This window comes from Bombus affinis, chromosome 10, assembly GCF_024516045.1.
Source record: "Bombus affinis isolate iyBomAffi1 chromosome 10, iyBomAffi1.2, whole genome shotgun sequence".
NCBI classification, from domain to species: Eukaryota; Metazoa; Arthropoda; class Insecta; order Hymenoptera; family Apidae; genus Bombus; species Bombus affinis.
In genome coordinates, this window is record NC_066353.1 from 4,165,447 (window position 1) to 4,192,229 (window position 26,783).

Below are 26,783 nucleotides of genomic sequence, written 5' to 3' on the forward strand. Positions count from 1 at the left end.
AGTGATCTTCATTCCTAAGGTAAAGTGACGTTTGTGTGTCTAAATAGGAGGTTTCATTTCTAAATTTTTTTGGCGGGCAGTGCGGCAGGAACACGTGGCAATTGAGAAATTTGAATGTTTTTTGTTTTTAGCGGGCATCATTCTTCGTATATAACGACACGCGAATCGAACTAAAGGTATTCTCAGAAACGAAATAGTTGAAAGGCTATGTTACGTTTCTTGCCATTATGTGACGAATAAGCGATATGCGCGAAGGACGCCAGATATAACAGTACATTTCGTTTCTCAGTATATGCTTGACGTTTCATTGCTGCTTTCTTTTCGAATGAGGCGTTCGTGCTAAAATTAATTTAAGATTTTTAGTTCTTCGCAAAGATGAACGAATAATGACCAATAGTGTGTGCGTGAAACGCATGTCCACGTGGAAATCGGAGGCCGCAATCGTGAGTTTCCTTATCCGCGTCGTCATTCGTCACGGTACGCTGGACAGGAGTACGCTTAGCGCGCACTAGAGTGAGACGAACGGACAACCTGTTTACAATATAAGCGTACTCGTGTGTACACACACGTAGTATACGACTGTGTAGCGTTGTACATGCCTACTATGTAAAGAGGGAACCTTTTATACATATGTACATGGTTTTTGTGTGAACACAGAATCGTTTTTTGCCTTGTGCACGGAAAAATATGTGAATTACATTTATCGGCAGATATCAAGTCAGACGAGGATTGTGTGCCACTTTGTACTCCATACTTTCACTGATCGATCGCCCAGGGCGTGCAGTTCACCGGTCGAACTGAAGAGTGCATTCTCTTTACAGAGCATCTACTAACCTTTTCTCGTACTTAGCTTTTCGGAATACACGATAGCGTGAGTTGTTCGTGCATTTGTAAACTATGATTCAGAAGAAATCGTAGTAGCATTCGTTTCTTTTCTTTTATGCGTCGTTTCTTTCATGATTATCGGAAATCGATTTCGATCGATTTCAAAACAGGTGGCGCGCGATTCGAATGGTCGAGCCATTTTATCGTTAAAATTTAAACTTTGTTGGTTTTATTTAAGCGATAATTTATAAGTAAAGAATTAATTATACGTTCTATAGATTATTTAGTTTTTATTTCTTTTTAAATATTTTTTCTATAACAAATATACGTATTAAGTAGACTGTTTTCGCTTCGTTCCATTCGTATGAGAACTTTTATGAGTTTGCATACCTTACGTGTTTGTACATACGCGACGATTTATCGACGCCACTGATTACGTATTACATAAGGTTCAGCAATAACACGTGACAATCATAGAGAAATAGTTTCCCGCGTTATTTGCCAAGCGATTCGGGTTAACCGATCTAAGTAGGACGGGCCTATGTCCCTGGCTTTTATCAATTAGGTTGCACTTGCGTGAGATATAAATCCGGCACGGGCTCGCAGGAAATAGGCCGCTGGGGGAGTTATAATACGACTCCGTGTCGCTGTAATCGCGATTTCGAATCTATGATGTATTTGACGCATATAAAATTACCGGTCTATGCAACGGGTCTCGTGTTTCCTCGTTAGATTGAGTTTTCAAGTGGTCGAGACACTTTCACGTTGCACCAGTACGATAAACTTTCGTGCAGAACCTTTTGCAGGGAAAAGGATACAATATTATTGAAACCCAATCATTTCTAATTGCATACTATGTTATATATTTACGACAGTCTAAATATAGTGTAACCTATTAGCTTTGGATCAATATCTACACGAAAATGAAATACCGCAGTAAAGAATTTGGGCTTGAAGTTTGTCGAATAAATAAATATATGCAACAGAAATAATATATCATTTTAACTTTTATTACGTATATTTTACGATAGATTTTTAATAATTTGAGGAACGAATTTTACTTTTGCCACGATTCCTCTCGCATAAACGGATCGATTTTGTTATAAACTCTGCTTCTTGTTTCGGTAAAGTGTGGTTTTCCGAGTTCCACGAGAAAAATATGTGGCTCGACGCTGCCTGAAGTGTCTAGATTAATTGGATTAATTTACATCAAACGGCGATCGATTGGGCGCGAGAAGGATGACCACCAGAAGAAAGAAGAAGTCGCAGGACGGGTTCCTGAAGAAGGTCTCGAGTCTATTCAACCTAGACACGGTGAGTCACATATAAAACGCGATCTTATGAATTTCTCGTCAGCTACTTCCATTTTGGATGGTTATCTAAGTATGTATATATCATCAATTGTCGTCTGGGATCGACGCCCACCATCATTTCGAGCCTCGTACAAAAACGTTTTAACATTGAATTTTGAGAAAAAGATATCAGAAAATATTTTATTGATTCGAATTTTTGGCGCCTCTGTGTAAGCTAAAGATGTGAAGTCAAAGAAGAGGTTATGTAAGTGAAACTTTAAAAGAAAAAAAGTCATCGTATTATACGGTTTTTCCTGCAATTAATACGTAATCGTAAAGAGTAATTTTCATATATGTGTGAATTTTAAGTTCGGTTTTAATATTGAAACACTAGCCTGCTGAAGTAATAAGCTCAGTTACATATTCAGTGATATCATATGTTACAGTAATATCGCGGAGTAGTTATAGTTCTAGTACATAAAATTATACGCGTTGCGAGCGTAACAAATACGACATTAATCTTGAGTAAGAACTATTCGCGAGTGTTATATAGGTAATGCGGTGAAAAAAAACTGACGCGACTCGAATTCATTTATTGCGGATAGATGGTAGACCGTGAAATTAAGTTGAATGTTTCCTTCAACAGTACACGTATATACATTTATATGAGTGCATATATCTTTCGCTAAATGGTCATGTAAAAACTTCGACTAAATGATGTACCGATGAATTTACACGGCTATCACGTGGAATTGATTTGTATAAATCCATTCCAATCATCCAACTGACTTTCATTTATCTAATTAACTCTGAAAATTTCGATAACTTTTGTATATTATTTAATATCTAATAATTTGCAAAATTTCATTATATCGAAAATCAAATTTTTCTATATTTTATATTTCTCCTGTTTTATATTCTATATTATATTTACTCTATTCTGTTATTAATTTTTAAAGGGAATTACACTAGGCGATTCGTGTAATATCCCTTTCGTTCGATAAAGGGTATTGTTTCCTAAATACACGATCTTCTCGAAAATCGTATCTGCTCTTTTTATGGTAGGAAACGAACCGTTGTGTTTCCCAAAGGTAGAAAGCGAAAGGCGAGAAACCAGGAGAAAAAAGGATGCTGGAGGATGAAGATGGGGAGGGAAAAGGTTGTGATGTTAGAGAATTGTGAAGGAATTACCGTCGAAACCCGGTGGACCATTTTTCTCCTTGATTTCTCGAACGTTTTATACGATAAGGAAACGTGGAATAACTTCGGGAGGTTCCAAGACTGTTTGTGGTAAAGAAAAGAGAAACCGTAGACCGTAAACAATGTAGTTGTACTGCTTCGTTTTCACTGAATGACTAGCAGACACGGCGAGGCATATTTTCCATGTTCCTCTATATTGGAAAATCTTTAGAAGAATCTTAAATTATATTTCAACCTGTATTTATCTTCGATACCTAACGAATCATAATATCAAATGAAGGCAAAGGTATCGATAAATTGATAAAGGCAATTTTACTGCGATTTCGTGGCATTTCATTAAATACTCCCTGATTTTCCGTAAATTTTCTTACGATTTATGATGGTGGTGTAGAGTGTAGACGATCGATGAATCTCTTTTAAACCGACCATAAATTTTCCTTTCGAAGGCGGGCAAGTTCGATTAAAATCCTGTATGGCCTGCGTTTGTTTTCTCTCACAAAATCAGCGGCGTGTTAGAAAGCTTTACCGAGCGTCGTAAGCACGCAGTTTACATTGGCAGCTGATTTCGACACGTTCGGGCAGCTTCGTCGGTCCTAAGTCAACCTGGACATTGTGGTTTGACGTAAGCTTTTCAAAGGTACACAGTTTGCGAACACCGAAACAATTTTAAGGTAGAATTCTAGGTAGAAGCTGTGTCTTAGTCAATATTTAGATCTTCGCGTTCGTTAAACAAGTAAACATCTGTTTTACGTAAATTCCTTGTTAATTCTCCGTTAGTTGATTTTTCTTTTAAAAATTTATCTATGTTTCAAATGATTCCAAAAACATAAATTTGTATAAATAAAAAAAAGTAGAATGATAACAGAATATACCATAAAAATTTCCTATAACATTGATTATGTACACTCTATAGAAGTTCCTCGTTCCATTCCAGTTAATCTCAGAGAATTATCCCTTATAATCCGGAAAATTGGCTTCGTGATCCTTTCGAGCGATGTGCTTATACGATACAATATACTCGGAGGTCATTTAATTCGCTTATGTAGCTATACTCGATAATGTTTCCAAGGTCATTCCGTTCTAGTTGACATGTTCTCACGTATTTAATTAAAGTATTGCGATAAACAAGTTTGTGATAATTGACGTGGATTAACAACCAATTGACAATTAAAGTGATTCTTTACCTCGATCGGACATGTGTGTATGCATTTCCTCTTCTCGCTATAGTGTTGTGACGCGTCCTCTAAGCAATGCGTGAGAGTATGACGTTCTTACGTAAGATCGTCCATGTGTGTTTGCGTACGAGTCGATCATATATTGTGTGCATATCACACACATCCCATAATTGTATACCGGTACGACCTTCGAACAAAATACGTGATAGTTCCAGACTTTACGTACGATACATCCTCGAAACAGTCTGCCAATTCTTTATAGATCAGTCGTGTAAACCTCCGATGCGTATCGAGTTTTTGAATCGACGAGGACACTTAACATAGTTCGCCACGTGTGTAGATTATGTACTTCGATACATCTCTTCGAACAGCTGTGTTTTTGCTGATGTAGCACAAGCCACTTTTATAATTAGTGTCAGTAAGCAATTTAACGTTACGAGAAACAGTCGAATAAAAGTTTCAATTTTAATTGTTTTAATCTGTCGAAATTTGAATATATCACAAAAAAATGGTCACGTATCTTGATTGAGATTAAATATACAGTGACTCACGAAATTAAGGACAATTGATAATAAAATAAGCGGAATTGCAGAAAAACAATATCGGCTTCTTAGGTTGAGAACCGCTAAATTTGACATTCCTCTTATTCTCGTCAAATGCAGACCTATGTCGACCGATCTTCCGGAGGTGGTTGGAAATGGAGGTTGCTCTGCAAACCTCGGCTCGAGCTGTGTGCACCGAATGTTGAATCGTATAACTTGCACACGTTGCTCCCATATCCTAAGAACTTCTTTCCACCCCCAGCGGGGGACCAAACGCCATTGAATGGAGTGTTTCACGGCAGGCTGCTAGCTCTATACGTTTCGTGCCAGACATCACGATCTTTCTCTTATTTCCTCTGTCGTCTCGCTTTCATCTACTGACCTTTTTGCTTTGTCTTTTATACCCTGTAGTCTGTACCCTGTGACTATTAGAGTAGACCTTCCTTTTATGGTGTACCTTGATTTACACAAATTCTTTCTCAGACCTTGGTACCGACTATTGGGTATTAGCCTCCAAACTTGTTCATCTCCGATATATATATATTTTTTTTATTTATTTCTTTATATTCCCAATTTGTCCATTTGGACATTTGGAACAATTTTTTAGCTGTTTTATTTTATGTTTTATCACGTGGGTGACTACCCCCAGCGTGGTACCATCCTCGCATTTGCTAGATTATTATATCCTTTGTGAGGTCTGCTAGGTGTTTCCTTTTCAGTCTTCTTTCCATGTTTGAAGTGTTGATCGTTACCGCAGCTAGTCGGTTTGGGTGTGTTGCTATTCTTTCTTTGTACCTTTCCGCATATCTGTTAATTTCTTCCTTGACCGATATGAAGATTGCATGGAAAAAGCTCGATGCATTCGTTTCCCTGATTTTCTAAATTTTATAGCTAAGTACTTGGTGACTAAAAAGGGATATTTTAATATGATACTAAATTTTGAATTTTCCTCTAGAAAACCCGAAAAACTTGAGTTATTGCGGTCTTCCTCTGTCATCTTTATACAAATATAATATTATAAATATAATATTCTTTGAGAAACAAGTTTAATTCGAAGGAATCGTAATATATAGATTTTGTAGTTCAGTTGCTCGAGGAATGATATTATGATACGACTATCGTAAATGATGTTCTTAGTTCAAATCAATGCCTGATCGAAAGTGTATTTTCATGAATCGGTTTAAATTTTCAACCGGCCGTAGTTACAGTCGGCGAAGAGACGCTATGAATAATACATGCAACGATACCGTTATATCTTATTTTCTGATTGTTTCGCCGAGAGTTTCCGTAAACTGTTCCACTTGAATCTTAATGCTATTATATATACTCTTCCTGACCTGCTCTAGTCTGTAACTTTCTATTTGTTACTTCGCTTGAAATAGCAAACTGTTATCGTTGTAATTTCATGGGTGAAGTATTCGTTTTGATGTTTTAACGTGGTAACTTGTACTACACCTTATCTTAATTACGGAGAATTACGATCGTATGTTCCTCGATTTTTATGATTATATCGATATTATGCGAGCAACTAAAATATCTTTGTTTATTAAATTTATTATGGTACTGGAATAAAAAGTTGGGATCGAATTACATGGAATAGAAGCGCAGTACGGTTAGATCCCAGCGAGGTGCCGTTTACGATTACCGTGTTGCTTTTCACGTTGGACAACAACCGGCACTCCGTGGATCGTTAGCGTTCCTAGTTCGAAGTGACGGGACGATTCCCAGGGCCGTACATTTCCCAGGCATGCTTCAAGAGTAGCAGAGATAAAAGAAGGAAGGAAAAGGTCAGTTTGCACTAAGATAGAGTCTCTGAGGAAGAACGATCCAATTTATCGTGCGCCTAGAAACATTACGTCACTGTCTCCCCGTTGCTTACGAAGATTCTTTGTTGAACTTAATTCTTACTAAGGTTCGAATCGTATTATCGGATTACAAACTTGTGGTATATCTCACGTGTAACGCGGGGATTATGAATTACATTCGTTCGGTGACTCTAATAAATTTAATCGTATTTATCCCTTTTCTCTATGTGATATCGACATATACAAGGAAGCATTGGCCAATATTTTATATGATCGAAGTAAACCTACAAGGTTTCGGAGCTGAAATTCAGTGAATCGTATGAAAGTGATGCTCGAACGAGTTTGACATGCCTTTCTTCTGATACCAATGAAAGTTATTTTTCTACTGTCGCGTAGACAAGTCAATGCGCAAATGCAAGGAGCTCTGAGACCATGAATAATGACCTGGATGAGGGAAACAGCCACTAAACCACCACGCTTGTTGGACTTTCCGTTTGGCATCGAAAGCTTCTCTCACTCTACCATCTTCCTAACCGTCCATTTCCAGCCTCTAAGTTCTACCGTTAACATATTACCGACCCTGGTTTACGAGAGCCATTCTTTGGACGAGGGTGAAAATATGTTGATCCTTCAGTAAAAAAAGGAGGAAGTTATATTTTTAAACCTTTGAAACCTTAGTGCATTCATGAATTGTTGGTTAATATTTTATTTTATTTTATGTTATTTTAGAGAAAAATTATCGTGATGTTGAGATATGGAATGTTCCTGCAAATCCAAATACACAGTGATTTTAATAAACATAAGACTTAAAAGTTAGTCTGTTGTCATTTCTTGATGTTTCATAACGTTACAATAACTAAAAGTTAGTTCTCGATCTATTATGGTTATTAGGTTACAAAACATCAAGCAAAAATGAACTTGCATAGAAAATGATATATAATAAGAGGTTGGGCGATAATACCCAATTTCTGTCGATGTTATCAAAAATGATTTTTTAATTACGACGATTAATAATTTAGCAGCTTTTAGATTATTATATATTTACATCCTCAACGGTTTATTATAATAATAAATATTATATTTCGTATATATTTTCTGCAAGCTGAAGCCGCGTTAAAATTTTGACGATATTAATTCTTCATTTATAACTATGTTAAAATATTCTATAAATTTTTGTTTATGACAAGAACAGTCATATAGTCACAGTATTTAAAAATTAAAGTGACCAGTGACCGCCTCTAAAATCCTCAAGAAATGAGGTCAAAGAACACATTTGTTTAGATAGATCTTTCCTGTACCTCCTCTGAGGTTTCGTAGGTGTGCATGGCAGGCATTCTCGTTAAATTAGATCGGCTGAGAAATGGAGAACAACCAGGTCGTGGAGTAGTAGTCGGAGGCCGAGAGAAGGTGCTCTGCCTGGATGGGCCAGCATCGGGGGTGGAACAGGGAGACACGGACAAGCGACAAATGGACGGCCGTTCGTATTCGCGGACGTATTTCACCGGACGGACACTGACCAGGCTGCTGGCTCGAAAGCCAATACCAGCCAGGCTTTGACCTTTTCTGGCCGTCCTTCCGCATTCATTGTTCCGTAACCATCCACTTGTAACCGGCGACTTATCTCTTACGGACCTATTTGTCGGACCGTGAGTCGTTTTCATCGGCTCTGTACCGGAATATTTGTCAGTGTTCGTCGTAACGATCCTCTGGAATTCGTATATAACAATACTTTTTGAATTTCCCGTGTCGTGATAACGTGGATTAATGAACGTGCTGGTGAAAGAGGGTTCGGGATTATTCGAGAATCAAAGCTAATTTCGTTAATGTTCACACTTGTATGCTGGTAGCATTTACGATTACGACACGTGTGGCATCATTCATTGCAATCGAAATGAAAAAAAGTGATCGGCTAAATGGCGCTCGCGGTAAATTAACGTGATTAGACCACGAGTATACAATTTACGCGAGAATACCTGGTGTTTCATTTCTCGTTCTCGCACGAATGTGTAAAATACACATTGAACAGATGGATGGAAATGTCCGCATTTTGTTTATGAACATTCGTTTCTGCATTTTATTCGACGGAAAATTACTTACCATCGGAGATATTAATTAACCAATTAGTAATTAATTAATTAACCTGTCAATGATCGACACCTGCCGCTTTGTTCCTGTTCTCTGAAAATCAATCGCGTGAATTTCTCTCTGTTCTGGACGCGATTCTTGTTTCGACGAAACATGGCAATGCTATTATTTAAAGAGAAATGACGGAGTATACGGTTGGCAATTAACTTGCAAATCCATTTGATACTACTCAGTTTCCCTCTCGTTTTTCGCTCTTGCTTAAATAATAAACAAGCCATCGTAATAGGGACGCAAACCTATTGCCCGTAACACAACGAAACAAGGATTATTACCGATCCTACTCTGCCCCTGACAACTAGGTAGTTCCTTTTATACGGTTTTACCATCATTTATTGTTAACCATAATTGTTTTCTTTACGTTTGTATATTGTCGTCGATGCTGACCAGAATTCACATCCGAATAAAATTTTACAAATTCCAATAATAACGTCTACCTGACAATTTCGATGGCATTTTTCAATCTTGTTGTTCCATAAACTCTACTCTTTCGATTCTGATACAGTGTTCTTTCGAACAACGCAGGGGTTAAGAGCACTGACCGACTGCGCAGAGTGAAACCTGCGTAGTTGCGGATGACCTTCCTCCCATAAAAAGTAAAGTACATAGATACTCATATATATATAAACACAGTTTTTTTCCAATGCACGTGCATAACATGTACTATTCTTCACTGTAAGGCGATTTGATGCAATCTACCTTTTTGAAATCATTGCAGTATGCATCGACCAGCAACGTTGAATTTAAGCAGTTAAGAAACTGTTTGAAGAAGAAAAGGATAAGAATTCATTTGTTCTTACGCATATCTGCGGTGAAACTGTAGCTATGTAGTTTACAGAAACATACTGGTTGTTCGATCTTTTTTCCAAGTTCCATAATAGTTCGTTATGTGTTTGAACTCGGTGCCACTGCTTCTTGTATCTAACGGCAATTTTTGAGGAATTAGTTCACACGAACCAAGTCGCATCTCTTCTTTTTTACTTCTCTTATTCGTCATGATAAGGAAAATTGTAAAAATATGCTGAATAAATTGATTCGAAATACGTGTAAAGAAAAAAAAAGGAAAAAGAAATCTATCAAAAAGAAAAATGATCCGCGTATAATCGAAATCGCGTTATTCGAGGGAGCACTGTATATATAAATTAAAAACGAATCACCCTGTATATAAACGAAGAAATTCACCAAAAAAAAAAAAAAAAAAAAAAAAAAAGATGGAAACGAACGTAAAGCATCGGCGAGATGATTTCTTCATCGATGGTTTCAGATATCGCTGATTGAAGGCATCTTTCAATTACCAAGAAGCATCTCGGACGGTTGACTTGACTATAATCGATTTAACTCGTCTGCCCGGTTTCTCCCAGATATGATAGATATACGTACACCCGATAATTGACAACGATCGTGGTCGTTCTTAAACTCTCTCCAAGTTTTCCCGATAGGTTCTTTCAGTTTATTGCGGAGGGAGTAGCTCTTGTCGCCCGCGATAAGAATGAATTGATAAAATGTTTTATCTTTAGACATCGTCGCGTGATTACAAGACATTTCGGTGCAGTAGAAGATACATTATAAAGGAATTCCACCTCTTTGTTATCTAACACGATTTCCATCGTCTCGTCTGATTATAAGCTGTCGATGAAATTGTTACGCGTTATATCAACATTTCTCTTGATCTTATCTGAATAAACATGTTTGTCAATGCAATTGAAGAGTAATCACTTTGTTTCTAAATTCTACGCTATTAATAGCATGGACAGTAAAGCTTTATATGAAGTAGGTATTTTATCGCCATAGAAGACGAAAATTTATAAATTCCTTAAACGACTTTGCTGAACAGGTTCTCGAATCTTTCGCGCACGGCACCAGCTGCGCTGACACCCGTGTAAAGCTTTTGATCGGATTTGGAAGTTGAAACTTTCACCAGACTTGCGGTGAGGAAAAAACGAAAAAGTACATCAAAGACGAAATCCGGTCGAGACTTTTACGCCATCTTGTCAGATACGACAGCAAGATGAATAATGCGTAATTAAATTTCACGTTAAAAAGGCATTCCCCTTTGACTGTTGTATTAATGCCATAATCCTACGTGATTTAGTAATTGGCTCAGAGGAATTCGGGATTGTTTTAAAAACATTTTAATTGTAGGATTTGGATAAAGCCACGTAGTACATTGAAACCTTGGTGAATTTGATTTTTACCTGTTCACGAATATGGAAAATTTTATTTGAAGCGAGTAATATTTCACAGGAATGGAAGTGAGGAAAATAATCTTTAACACAGAAGTCACGTATTTTCTGCACAAAATTTTAAGCTACATCGAAATATTCGTTCAACGGCTAAATTATACATTTGCAAAATAGACTACGATAGAATGTTAGCGTGGCATGGGGGCGGGTGGAAGCCGCGGAGGAAGAACGGGAGAATTATATCTGGAGATTTCTCAAATCTGCAGCAAGGATTTACCTACGTGCCTTTCCCGCTGCGAGGAATGAATCATATTTTATTCCCGCACCATCTGAAGTTGTTCCCGAGTTTTAAAGTTGCCGCACACACGTACGCGACGTTCAAGGGGTAGAGATCCCGCAAAACCCCGGGCAATTTTGCTTACATCTCTTTTAGAATGCGCATGTAAATACGGGAAGAGCCGACGTACATCCTAGATGGAATTTTCGAAGCTCGGATTGAGGATGTTCTCTGAAGCTATCGGAGACCATATTCTTAAAAAGTTGAAGCTGCTGGCCATTGAGCCGAACGATAACTTCCGGTCTTACTGTGGTTGCTATATTAAAAAAAATCTTCAGTATTATTTTCCAGAAAATTCACTCTCATTCGTTCATTTATTATACGATATTCGTATTAGAAATTATAATATCTAAAAAAAAAAAAAAAAAAAAAAAAAAAAATGCATATACAAGTCTGTGACATGAATTAGTCTTTATGAAGTTTTAAATTAAAGTTCATTGATGTTAAATGAAAGATATATTGACATAAAAGAAGCTTTTGAAATGTTTCTTTATTGAAAAAAAACCAATGTCGTCTTGTGTTTTCCGTATTAATGTACTCTTTATTTAGCGACAATAAACTTTCGTTTCAGATATTTTTTTAGTAAATTATACCAGCTTAAACATCGATTAATTTGTGTCACACTCGGGTATATTAATTTTGCTACAAAGTTTACGATTCAACTATAAAATAATATTGCTATTACCTACGCTTTTTATATTGTAACTTGATCGATCGGAATTCGCGACTGCGGTTCCCGATGGTTTTAACGCAGTCTAGCCTTCGGCGAATTCAGTCTGTGAATATACGGATTTCCAGGCTGTCTCTTTCATCGGAACCGGAAATCGATATTCCATAAATGTGTAAATGTAGCCGAATCCGAATCATTCCATTTTCTAAGAAAACGACTTTGCCAGTCGTGGTGCGTGCGGATTGAAATACATTAACGACGAAACGGCTATGGTCTTTCTACTTTTGTTTGTATCTACATTCGCAGTTTCTTGGGCCCCGTTTCCTTCGCGTATAATAAAAAAGCAAAATGTGAGGAATCTAAACTTTGTAACACTATACACTGATGTGATTATCTGTGGTATAAAAAGACAGAAGGAAAGAATTTAAGTAAAAAAAATGATAAAATATAAACCGATCATAGACTACGGTTGACGTGTCTCTTAATTATCGTGATTGATTAGAAAGCTGAGATATTACTAATGCGTTTCTGTAAAAATTGAGTAATTATACGCTCGTTAAATCGTATCTCGCATAACCGTGTAATTTTCATTTTTCCGCTACATCTCTAATCTTCGTTCGAACCGGTTTGGTACTAGAAGATTAAAAGAAATCTACGGAAGTCAGAGTTTCTTGAACCGCAATTGTCTCATACGTAATATGAGATAATGTTTATCCAATACACTTTAAAACCAAAGCAAGTTAATTTTCCTCGCGAATGATCTTAAAACGTTCCCATTTTCCTACATCAAACGAAACGTAGAACACGGTGCAACTATATTAAACGATTTGATAGGTATGTTTAAATAGGTATGCACGCACACAAACGAAACTTTTCCCGTTAACGGCGCAGACTTGCTTCAGGTAGATGATTACTTTCACCATGAGTTTTATTACTTTTGGTTCGAAGTGAAATATTCGATAGATACAAAGTAAAAACGCAGGGGCACTGAGGGAATATCAAATGATGGGGTCGTATCCGTTGAACGAAACGCTTTCCCGAAAATTTTTCCTGGACTGAAACCATGCTAATTTTCTTACGAGGCAGACGAGAATGTACGTAATTCGCGAGGATAAACGCGTAAACAAATTAGAGCAAGCATTCGAACGAATAATTTCGATCGTCCTGACAAACTGTATTACTAATACGGATGCACCACTGCGAGAGATTGAACAACAAATTATCCTAATTACATAAAGAAAAAATTCAGGGAAGTTAATTCCCAGCGTCATGAGTAGAAAAAGTTTTCGGAAAATCGTGGAAGAAGCTTACGAACAGTGCTAATAATTCTGTGGATTCGGAAGTGTGCTCACGTACAAGCTAATTGAATTTCATATTCTACCGTGCATCGCGAATCGAAAGTTTCCGGCGACAGCGAGTGGTCTCTGGTAATTAATTACCATTCAAGCCTGCACTGTCTTTTCTATTCTCGACCCTCTATCCTCATTCTCCTCGTCACAAATTTCTTGCCTTGCTCTTCTTTACTCTTCGGTTAGAAGCGAAGCTAGATGCTTCCTCAAACAAGTTTCCAGAAGAAAATTCATTTCGTGGCCGTTTACTATTTTTTTCTTGTTCTTGTTTTCAAACAACTATGACGACGCTGTGTTCTCTCACTTTACTCTGAGAAATACGTTAATGGAAACAAATTTAATTTTTTTTGTCGTAAAAAGGAAGGAAATTGATTATTTTGTATTGAATGAAATTAATGCGACAGAATAAATGGCTTTCTTCTTAAAAATAATTAAATTTAGTTTTAGGAAATCATAAATGAATTTATATATTATGCGAAAGAAATAAAAGAAATTCGATGTTCGTTAAAATAATAAATTCGTTAAATAATGATCCGATTATATTCAGCGAATACAACGATATTTGTTTCGCAGTGATTCTATTTTATTTTTGCACGCGTGTGAACTATAGTATTTCCAGGTTGGAAAGCTGCGCTTTCCTCACGGGAAAATCGAAGATTGAATGTAAGATACGAGAAATTGCGTACAGAAATATTCGAACAGTCAATGGAATCATCCTATAAATCGTCTGAGGTAGTACAAAATAGCAGATGACTGAATTGTTTACAAGTTACTTTTACGAAATAGCAACGTGTTATTTCCCATTTGTTTCTCAGTGCACACTTTGCTGTGAAAACATAGCAGGTATTCCAGAAAAATAGAGATGGAACTCTAATACTCGGTTTCCAAGTGAAGAGTTCCTTTGATGGAGAAACGTGTCGTTTCAATTGAAGTATTTTGTGGAGAATATTTGTCGAAATTGATTTTTCGAAAGCTCATGTGTTGCAGAGTTTTATGGTTTTTATATAAATAATATGGACACATCGACTATATATTTAAATATTTGATAATCTTTAGATATCAAAATATGAAAAATATTCCATTACACCTAATTACGAATATTATGAAGTTTTGATTTCTAAGATATTGATTAAGACCATAATTTTACCATAATTAAAATGGAGAGTATAAAAAATAATTCTTAATAGAGATATAAACGTACGTAGGTTTTAAATCTCAGTAATAACGATGAAATTTCTGTTTATATTATAAATGTAATTTGTTTCATAATAACGTAGTTTTTTATCTCTTAACGTCAAACCAAAAATGTTCATATTTGTAAATTTGCCTAAACAATTGTACTAAAATTAAAAAAACAGTTTTATCCAAGCGAAGTGCAATTTCACCGTTTAATTTGTCGCTTTTTGTATACACAATTAGTTTGGATATACACAAGAGGAAATACCGAATATTTCATAGTGTCGTAACACGAATACGGATATTCCATATTCAGTTTTATCCACAGGGTTTGCATATTTTCTATACGTAGGTACGCTTATACGCGTTAGAGTGCATCAATTCATATTTCGCATGGCAGCTCTATGAATAACAAGAACGACGAGATTTCGTCGTAAAACCCCTAGTTATCGACTTTTTTTTTCAACGATAGGTATATCTATTCAACGTTACACACTTTTCTCCGAATACATTTTCTTTCAGAAATCCGGTGAAAATTGCTCTTCAATGTCCTTTCGCTTCCAACAAGAGATCATCTCTTTCTTTACCTTAAAAGGCGAAAATCGAATTTATTGCGCTCGATATTTTATTGATTCTCGGGGTGTCTGTTCGATTAAATTTCACCGTTCAAGCGCACCGACAAGTTCGCAGTGGGCGTAAACTCTGATATCGTCTAGTGGATTCATGAATAACAAAAACGCCTGGTTTCCATCGCAAAGCAATTGTATTAGCATGGTTTCTCCTCCATCTGGGGAGTACTTGTTGAATGAACTTTCACTTCCTACCTTGCCGATTCTTTTTCAAGATCAGCCACCTCGACTCCCTCCAAGGTTGTCCCGTTTTATTTTCAGGCAATTATTTCCCGATGGAATTGGAGAAGTCTTCTTGACTTCTTATCGTTTCCGCTTGAAAGGGATGGGATTCGGGGCGGATTAAAGTGATGGGAGTGGTTTGACGGAGGTAGCAAACGATGCTAGCCATCTTCCTCTCATTGCACTCACCAGAAGAGGCTTTTCATTGTTCTCGACGTTACGAAACGAGGAAATTATCTGTCTGATATTTTCGGCCTATTGTTATTTCGCGGCGTTTTTATTTATCATTATGAGATCAAATTCTGGGATGCGGCCATTCGAAACCACGACAAAGGCAACAGTTTGGCGAGGATCGATCCGATTTACCATTCGCCGATACAACTTCGATTGTTCTTGCAAAACTTGCTATTATCAGCGTTTAAATAATTTTGCCGCTATTCGAGATGGCAAAATACCTGTGGGGCTGTACTCTTGGGTACAAACGTACCGGGACGCGATTCATTTTGCAAACATTTCTGTATAAATGTCGATTGTCAGATTCGAGACCATTACATAAATGTTTTAATAATGAAGGGCTCAAACCGAATGGTCCGCATACAGACGTCGGCATAAAATACATTTCACTCTATGGCAATAGCACCCGAAGGACTCGTTAGACATTCGCGTTTGCGTACAACCAGCATGAATCGATTCAAGTTTCAATAAATTACGATTAGAATTGGCTCCGCAGAGAGAAACAGGAGACAAAATGACAAGATAAGAATAGGAGTTGGGAACACGATGGAAATGAGACGAGGTTGGTGATTCATTTCGATCATCTCATCGAGTAGCGGAGTAGGTGCAACTGTGGCTTCCCCCTTTCCTTTCCGTCCCGGTGATAACGAGCCCCATAACCTCGTTTTATCTCTTCTCGTTCCGTTGATGGAGATCTTTTCCTAGTTGCGACGATCACGCTTGTTTTCCAGCTAGAGAGTGAAATATTCGCGACGGATTTATCAATCAGAGGAACTGCTTTCTAATGGAGGCTATCGGTGTGAAAAGAAACGGAATTGGGATGTGTAATTTTCAAAATGAAAATAAATATTCTTTTCTGAAGCGCTCTTTTATGTAATTCAACTTCAACCGAAACGAACGTTTAATCAAAAGCGTAATTAAACAATATTACGCGTAGCAATTGCGATTATTCTTTCTTTGACGAGCGAATCAATGGTACACTGCGGAGAACGGTATTTAATCTCTTAGGTACGGTTGAATTTTGTGCGGGGCTGTTTCTCTGTACAGCAGAGTTTGACGCGAATCACGCGGGAACAATACAGCACTGCAATGTGCGATGGATAATGCTGTTCTCTACGCAAGCACATTGGAATGAAGTTTTCGATAATGAAATTATAACTTTTCTTTTATGATGCATATACTTTAATAATTTACTTTAATAATTAACAATACAATTGAGTGTGATATGTTTTAAAGCATGGTACGACACATAGACCCACGTCATAATTTTCACTCATAGCGCCATAGTGTTTTTCACATTGATCTTCGTTTTCTATTTTGTACCGACATTTTGAGGTTGAAGATTCTAAAAAATTATAAGGATACGGATCGGCATGTTAAAAAGAGCATCTAATAATGATATATTTATTTTGACTGAAAGCAACAATTGATATCCGACACTGGTGTATCAAAAACAAAGACTATATATTCTGTTTGTATATAGTTAACACTGTCATAACACTGACAAATGAAAAAGATCATTTAGTTCGAACGGTGAGCGAATGAGTCAGTAGAGTGAGCCACTATAGTGGCGTATCGCACCTAAGAGGTTAAATATTCCACAAAAATGTGTGTACACAACCGATATATTGTAGAGTGGCTGTTTGAGCATGCATCGATAAGCGTACAAAGCAATGGGTCACATCGTCCGGTTCTTTGATGGAAACGAATGAGATAAAGTTAAGAACAGGAAAAATCCAAGGAGGAAGTGTAACTGATCAAATTACGAAATTCAAACTTATTAGAAAATTTGCAGGATGTCGATTCGCTAAGACATTTTTCGAGAATTGATGGAAACATATTTCTGTAGAACACGGAATCTGTAAAAGGAAATTCGAGAACTCGAATTGCCGTTCGATTCCAAACTTTTCCAGTTAACATGTTAAATTTCCTCAAGGAATTTTGCGTTACCGTTTTTCACGTGATATTCTACGAGGGAAACTACCGAACCAGCTTTTCTTTTGTTCCTCCGCATTTTCGAAAAGAAGTAAAATTTATATTTGAAACTATCAGAATTAATTTACTTTCATCGTTATGGTATGGGACAAATATACTTAGTTATTTAATATTTAATTTACGTTCTATCTGCTTTTATTCCACGACGAACATCATTAAACCGAGTTAAAATTTAATTCGATATCGAATATCACGGACGTTACAGCTTCGCTTTTAACTTTTTCAGATTACAAGCAAAATCGTTGCTCTACAAATTTTCAGTTTCTTCAGCGAATGCATGTTTAAAAGAAATCTTCTTTTTTTTTTGAAAAGTACATATTGTTTCATAGATAACGATCGGAGAGAAATGTTTTGAAAAGCCTGCGTTAGATTTAATTGCTGGTTCAAAGGCAGTTTCACTCTTGCTCCCTTGCATGACCCCTTCCCGGCGCATGTTATCGCATGATAGCATGCTTTGGCTCGGGGAACTCGTGTCCTCGGCAACGAATGAATCAAAGCCTTTTCTGAAGCATGAAACTCTAGAAAGCAGATAAGAATTCTATTGGGGTTTCACAGTCTAATTTTCTGGGCACTCATTGTTGCAGGCACACACGCCCCTTCTTGCGGCTGACACGAGACATGTAAGTAGACAAAACGTGTGACCACAAAAGAACCCTTGCACAAATTAATACTCGTTGATAACTAAACACTTTGACTTTTAACTGAAAACAGATCGTCTTTCCATTCGTACCTTTTATTTTGTCCAATGTATCGTATATTGTACGAATATGCGTGAACTAAAAATATCGAAGAATGGTTTATTCGGATTGATGCCGCTTTTCTTCCTGTTCTTGTTCGAATAGATCGTGTAAATTTATGATTAAGTATCAGTCGTAAATATTCGGTTAGAATCCCAGAGGTATTCGTATAATTTTACAAGTAGCTGCGTTACGACGTTGCACGTGCTCGAATTTCCACAATTACCGCCCTCCTTTGATTCTAGATAGAAATTATAGTTTAATCGTGTGTCGGTTTTCGATTCGTAAACTATTGCGACGATTGAATCCTATCTCGATATCGTACACCGCCTTGATGTTGAAATACTAGTAGGACAATACTTTTCCCGCAGCGTTTACTGTGATGGGAGATCGATTGGAATTTCGTTAAGTTCTCTTATCGGTGATATGAATTGATAGGGACGGTGCGAAAAATATTGCGATTGATCCCGTCTCACGTGTTTTCATTTCTATGATCGATCTCTACGATTTGTCAAGATTACGCAGACGACCATTGAAAACACATAATTTTTCTTTTATTTTAAAAAAAAGAACGAACACGAATTGGTTCAGGAAAATTTATGGTTTTAATTGTTTTTGGGATTTAATGCTCGTACGATATTCTACTGCCTCTCGAAATTGTCGTATTCTAAGATTATAATTTCCATCTGCGAAAAATAATCATTTACGCTTAGGCCATTGGCGTTAAAGACTGTCACATAATACTAGGGCAAATTAAATTTTACACGCAATTCAAATTAATCGAATTTCTCGAATCGTTCTTTTATTGTTTTCATAATATTTTTCTGTCATTTTTCTGACATTTATTACGATTTATCGGCTTCGATCACCTCTGTCACTCTCACGTCATTCAAATGTCGAGGGTAACCTGCCCTTTTCAGCAAGCTTGACAACCAACTTCTCCAGTGGCATCGTCAGCGCTGCGGTATTCGAATGAAAAGATTCATGGAGGGTTTCGTTCGATTTGCAGCATCGTTTGAAATTCAACGTAGATGGCGCATACTTTACCCTGAATCGTAGGAAGGGAAACGAGGGTATGAAATAGGTGGAAGGAGGCTGAAAGCAATTCGGATGTAACGCGAGTATTCACTCGCCAAATCGAGTAAACTGCGGTCTCCGGTTCTTATAACTTTCTGGGATGCCTACGACCGCCGCGATTATCTTTCTCGTTCGTGGTTTTTGCTCCTATTCCTACCTACCAAGTCATTCATCCCCTTTTTCATCCCTTGTCGCGTGCTTCCCAGGAAATAGGATCAATTTCGCGGTGAGAGACGATCTCAATTCAAGTCGTTTATTCTTCGTAATTAGTTGTTAGATTTATTTGACAATTCTTGAGATGACCTCAAATATACGTTCGAACATATTTTCGAAACTTTCGTTGGCGTAGCAAACTCGTCTTATCGGGAAATTTTCATTCGCGTGAATTGTTCCAGAGCTCCGTTGCCACGGTACCATTTTGGTTTCCCGAGCTAGCTCCAAAATCAGAAATTCCACGTACGCCACTTTTCCCTTGAGAAAACTCACCTCTGTTTCGTATTATCCCGGCTCATCGAGATCCTAATCCCATTAGATTTCCTGTTTGCCTCTCTCGTTCCTCTTTCTTTACTTGTTTCCTATTTTGTATAACAGTACTCGACTGATTATTATTATTAACCTTATGATACCTCTGCTCGATTTTAGCAAAACTAGCTCGCGTTACCAACGGAGAAACGAATATCGCTAATTAATCCCAAGGTATTTTCGTGTCTCGAGTTTTTCATAATATAATCAACAAATAGCTTTAATCCACTGCTAATATTATCCTGTATAAGAGGGATAATATCTTCCGTACACATAACGAATACGTTTTTTCATCAGCGAATTTTTTATCATGACGTTCTTTAGCTATCGGTATTTGATGTTGCCGCACGATAGTGGCCATAGCCGGAATAAGAGGTCATTGGCGAACCGCGCACGGTGGTTACCACGTGGTGTTGCTCTTCATGTCACTTCCTGCGCTTCCAGCCCCTAGAATTGCATTATGGTTGAGCGGCATTATAACGGGACGTGTCATATAAATCACATTGGATGACGCGAGCGTGTCGGTGTCCATGCATGTCCCTCGATGTTCACGCAAATTGTCGAGATTACTCGTTGGTGGATCACGAATCGGCTTTCCTGCCCTTAAAGTGTGCTTTGAACGAGCTTGTAACCCTATGGGCCCTTTGAACTTGGTTAAATCGAAGGAAATGAGTGTTACTTGACATTTTGTATGAGTCGCAATTTTATGATTGAAATATACAAGTAAGGTAACAAATCTCTGAAATTAATCGAGGGCTCGAAGGATCATTTTGAAATTTGTTTACTCGTTAGAGTGTAACGCGATGCGATATTATCGATCGTTTAGGTAATATTAAAATGAAGGAGGCAGAATCATTTTATTCGCTTGTTTTTATTGAAATGCGTGAAATACACAGTTACGGTTACAGGAATCGCGGAATGAATATTAATAGTCACCAGTGTACGCATTACGAATAATTACATTTTTCCGTTCGTCGGAATGTTGTTGGTTGCATGCAACGTCCTCGACCGAAAGATAACAATTAACGCACCGTGTGTCGTTTTATCTTCATTAAAACACTGCTCGTATTGCAAACAATTATTTCGATATTGTCCGCCTTTTGTATAATATTAACATATATTTCGGCACAGTTCATCATATTTCACTTATTTACAAATTAATGCCGAACGTTATTTATCGAAGCAACCGTATCGTTAATCATCTCGATATCAAAAGATATTATCTCTCCGGTCGATATTAAATTGCAGTTTAAGGCTGATTCGATCGCATTCAATATTTCCAGTCGCGGTACGATTCAGTAATGAAATAGTCCATTAATGGAAGACACACGTCGTCAATGGACCGGAAATGTTTGGATTAGAATTAGATCGCCCGCAGTTCGTACCTCATATATGCATACAAATACGTGGAATCCCGCAGGTGCATCAACTTTAACTGGTAAATAGTGCGTTGCTGCATCCGGGCAGATGTCGAATGTAGCAAAAAGGTTGTGCTTTGTTCGTCGCGTGGCGATCCACCGATTTCCAGCTTTAGAAATAGAATGGTTTGTGGTTTAAATGAATTTACCTTCGACAATTAAATCGGTCCTTTAAATTTGATTGGAACATATAACGAGATAGAATTACATTTTACAGAGATGAATTTATTAAGATTAGAAAAAGATTCTTAATTATTTTTTATGTTTGTATGACAGAATGATATACGTACACATACCTGGTCATTGAGATAATTTTTCATGAAAGAATTTCATATATCTAGGAACATTTATTCACAATAATATTTATCATATATATATTTACAATAATATTTATCAATCAATATTTATGTCTTCTGAAATTATACTTTATTTGCAGACGATATAAGCTTATAATCATGATGACTGCTTGGGAACAATATGATGAATACGATTTTGTTGATTTTCTGATTTTGATACTACTTGTTTAATTTCACGCCAACAGATTTTAGAAAGAATTAGAAAGCATTTAGGACCGTAGGTAACATGAAATGACACCTAAAGCGCTCGAAGTTTAACGCGATTTGGTAGCTCCGTGTGCTAAGTTCGTTCAGATTTTTAGAAGGCGCGTAACAGTTCCAGTCAATTTATTTTAGCGAACTTAAGCGCTAGGAGGGCTTTTATGGAGCCATTTAAGAACAAGATAAACCCTAAAAGGACTTTGTTCCGCATCAATTATCCCTTTTAAGTGGCCTGGCAATTTTTGTTCCCTTTTCTATGAAAAATGAGGCAATTCAAGCAACTTCTATTAGTTTCGCGAACATATCCATTTACATTTCATTCATATCGCCCGATCGTTGATAACCAGTGATTAATTTAGTGTTGAGTCAAGCAGACTCCTGGTTTCGTTTGTTTAAATTTTAATCGTGTTAATTTTTAATTCTCTCGCGGGAACGACTGTGTTATCTGAAACTAGTCACGGGGAAAATGTGGTTTCTAGTTTTCTTTATCTTTCCCTCGTGAACAGACGTTCTCGTTGGCTCGTTTTAATGTTTGTGTCATCGCGTTTCCGACCGCCTGTCTTCCAATTTACGAGTTATGTCAGATACGGAAATTTCTATGTGAGAACTCTACGGACACGCTGCGAAAATTGGAATTGATGCAAGAGAGCAAGGACGACAACGTTTCCTTACCGATGTTTGATTGCGTATTATGGGAACCCATCAACGTTATCTAAACGTGAACGCGCGTGCACACTTTGTTGTTCTCCTCTCTTTCATGACTTCCCTGCAATACGTCGGACCAAGCAGAAAATTTTATTAGTTCATTGACTTTTCTTTTTGATATATTTGATGGTGGTTTGTTGGATAACGTGTCAAAGTTTAAATGGAATGAATAAAAGAGCTTCGAAATAAATATCCTTTGTCACCCTCTCACTCTTTTCATAATTTTAAAAATATTATTCTTTAAATCCTGAAGTGATACTTAAAATTTAAAAATTAGTGGAAATGTACCTGTCATGATTTTCAAATAATGTAAGCATCAGATATAAACATTTTCAATGTAAGATATGTTATCTTTAACCATTTTACTTTTCCAATTTTCTGAACAAATTCATTATTTTAATTGGAAAATACTTGTCTCACGAAATACCGACGAAATATTCAAGAAATAACAAATCAAGTCGCATCCCTTGGTAGCTGAAAATCTGTTTATCATAACATCGCGTCGGTGACACGAGTTTTGTGGTTCGTTGCTCAAAGCGTCCTGAATTCTGGGTCGGAACGGAGGGTCTCTCGGTCTCACAGCTGCGTGGATTTTAGCATCGCAAGCATGGATCAAGATTGTAAAATTACGGATGTAAACCGTAAGTGGTACCAGAATGGAATAAAGTTCGTCATCGAATCCAGAAAGGAAGATATTTGGTCGATCGCTTCGTCGATCTCTGGTATAGTACCTGGAATGGAAAACACACAGTATAGTCAGCGAACCGAAAAGACAGGAGTGATTCATTTTATCTGCGTAAAGTGGAACGTACAAGTAAACTTCTGACGAGGGTTACCCAACTAAAGTATTCAGAGTATCTTTTGAAATCACGTGATTTCCAAGGATTTCCTCGATTTTTCGATCGTTACGAACCGTCATGATATACCTGCTTATCATAAAATCTTGAAGAACGTTTTATTTCAAAATGTTTCCATATTTATTTCAGATATGAATTTGAGACTATAGGTACCTTTAATCGTGTTAAGTAGAAACTGAGCGAAATAGAAGCTCGAGGTATTAATCGACGAAACTATACTGGACGATAGGAATACTGTAATCGTCGAATTCATCTTATTTCCTTGTTAATATTCATTGATTTTCCACTTGCAGATACAATTGAATACGAGATGCGATCGAAGCTTCGTTGGGCCGGTAGTCTATGAGTCTGTAGATTTTAACGAATTACATTTCACTTCCGGAAAGTTCTTCCGAACACCACGAAACTGTACATTAACGGGAATGAGAAACGGTTATCGCTGCATTCGCTTGGAAAACCAGTGAAATTGCTGGTGAGATAAGACAAGCACGGTATTAACCGAATACGGGGAACTGTAAATTTATTCCAGGATTGTAGTCTACGTCAGCGTGGCACCGCTAAAGATTTCCCGGTCTAGAAGAATTCGAATCTGCATTATGCCGGTCACGTTCGTCTGGTTTTCTTTTAGATTCCTCCCTTCCAATCGCCTCTTCTATATTCCTGTTCCTCGCCGTCTAAGAAGGAGTTGTCAAATCCTACTTGTACCTTCTTTTCACGCGTAAAATCTCCACCGACACTCATACTGGTTTACACAAATGGAATCAGGCGATGGTAATAGAGATCCGACAAACTGTGAAATTCTGTGCTGTTTATCACCGCATAATTTTGTTCTTGTGTATTTTGAGAAATTTCGAGTACATTAATATTTATTAATTTATATTACATATTCGCAAAATGTTTGATTAATGAGAGTGGAGGGTTGTTTCAAAATTTGGTTTTATATTGCATTTGAATGGAAATTTAGATCTACTATGAAATTATAATGAGAATCTCGATTACGTAGTTTATGGAGCGTGATGCAAGTTGTGATATTCCGTGAACTAACTCCTCAACGTGTTTCTCAGTGAATCATATACTCTCCTGATGGCCTTTGATTAGTGACTTAGAGATTACTCTCAAGTTCATTAACTATCTGTCCGTAAGTCTCGATATAACTAATTGAATGTTGAATAATGATGTAGTCGAGTGAAAGTAATAGAATTTTCCTGTTCAAAATTTAGAAATATTTAGTTGCAGAAGAGGAAGTTTTTTCAATGAATAACAACATTTCATATTACAAATTAAGGCAAATTGGATATTCATTAGGTAGATATAGTGAATTATCGAAAATATGGTGGGTCTCGTTTACTATGGAATTGAACGCCGACGTCAAATTGTTTAGGATGGATTCACATAGCAAGAATTTCATATTACACCCGCATGATGTACAACATTATAATTAATTTAGTAATACATGGTGTAATTTAATTTCAGCAGGTTTCATCATTCCGTAGTTACGCAATTTCGATTTGTTTCATTATTACGTAATTACAAAATGAAATATTACCCAACTTTAGTTAAATGGTTCATAAGATGGGCATAGAATAATGAAGTTGCATCCTTACATCATTACCCCTTTTGCATTAAGCTCCTGTCATTCCAGATAATTGCATGATTATAGAGATTATCGAGATCGTGTCATTAGTACCTAAGATCGCTTGAATTATCATTCGATTTGTCACAGTTTATTATCGCCATTGTCATTAATAGTCATGTTATTCAAAATCTAAGGGTTGCTGAATTTGTAATGAGATTATCAGTAGCATCTAAAACATAATTTTACAGAAAATGTATAATTGTATTTCAATAGAATGTTGTTTTAAAACTGTGGTTAGTTTGAGAATTATAGAATAGTTGGTGCTAAATGTAGAAATGCGTCTGGAGATCAATAGCAAAATTGTATCTTCGTTTCTTATCATTGCAGAATAACGTTGATTATCAAAACAATGAAATATCCACGGTGATTTTATTACTTCGTTGGCTAAGGGAACCACAGTTGTCCAAAATTCGTGCGATTACATTAAAGTTGAGTTAATTATTCTGAAACTAGCTTATGGATTTCATGCAAAACTTACGACCATAATCTCGTTTCAAACAAAATTTCATTCCGTGCCAACCACGGAAACGTTTCTCATCCAGAATTTACATGTATAATCTAAAGCTGCAGCCGCACGAAAAAGTCTACCTCTATGATCGTGCTTAACTATTAATTATACGGCTGTCGGAAAATATGCAAATCGAATAATAACTGCGTTGTAAATTATAAACGTTAGAATTTGCGAAAATACAAAGTGCTCGTGTAATATTATTTTTTTCAGGGCCGCTTAAATTAATCAACAACAAGAAATACTGAACGTGCACTATGTTGCAACTTGCATCTCGCTTCTCTTTTTTTCTTTTCTATTCTAAAAACGCTAAAAAATGCTTCAGTGAAATTTTCGTTCTTTTAAAATGTCAAAGCTAGGTCATTCGTACTCGTTTTTGATTCTGCTTTTACATACGGTTGCCCGGTACCAGGGAACAAGCATACGTAAACTCCGAAACACTGTTAATGAATATTTATATCATTATCGCGGTCCATACATTCCCATGCAAAGAAAGTTCTCCGATGTTTCCGCTTCCGACTCTAACAACTACAACTCTTTTGCTTTTTTACGAAAATCTTGGAAAGACAGAGCTAAGTGAATTCAGAAGTACTGAATTTATATTACGATTTTATATTCTTTATTTGGCGAGCACGGTGAGTAGGAGGGACAAAATGGGGGTTAGATGTGATTGAGCGAAGTTAATGAACAGTAACAATTTGCAGGTAAGAGAGCTGCTGGAAGTTTCGCTCTTGGAATTCCGAACATTCTACCTTACAACTTCGAAGTTGTTAATTCGAAGTTACAATACTAGTCGATTGATGACTTAAGCTAGTTTCTCTCCTTTTGAAGCATTTAAGATCACGTTCCTCGTTAACGTTTCGTCAATATAAACCAAGAATCCCAAATAAGCGAAAACTTGTCATCAACAAGCATCACCATATAAGTGCAACCATTCTTATGCTGCTTATAACAAACTCTATTTGAATTAATAGTCTTTTTTCTTGCCGA

General features: G+C 36.9%; 1 protein-coding gene across 24 annotated transcripts in view; it reads left to right on the plus strand.

Moving 5' to 3' along the window:
• The window catches only part of LOC126921458 (disks large 1 tumor suppressor protein), a 538,419-nt gene that overhangs the window by 401,872 nt on the left and 109,764 nt on the right, over positions 1 to 26,783 (plus strand). For 23 of the 24 annotated variants that reach the window (XM_050733096.1, XM_050733098.1, XM_050733101.1 and 20 more), the window contains one exon: positions 18,361 to 18,396. The exons of the other annotated variant lie outside the window; for it this stretch is intronic. In XM_050733096.1, the coding sequence (XP_050589053.1) occupies positions 18,361 to 18,396 (36 nt within the window). The remainder of the gene's footprint in view (positions 1 to 18,360; positions 18,397 to 26,783) is intronic. 24 annotated transcript variants of the gene reach the window in all.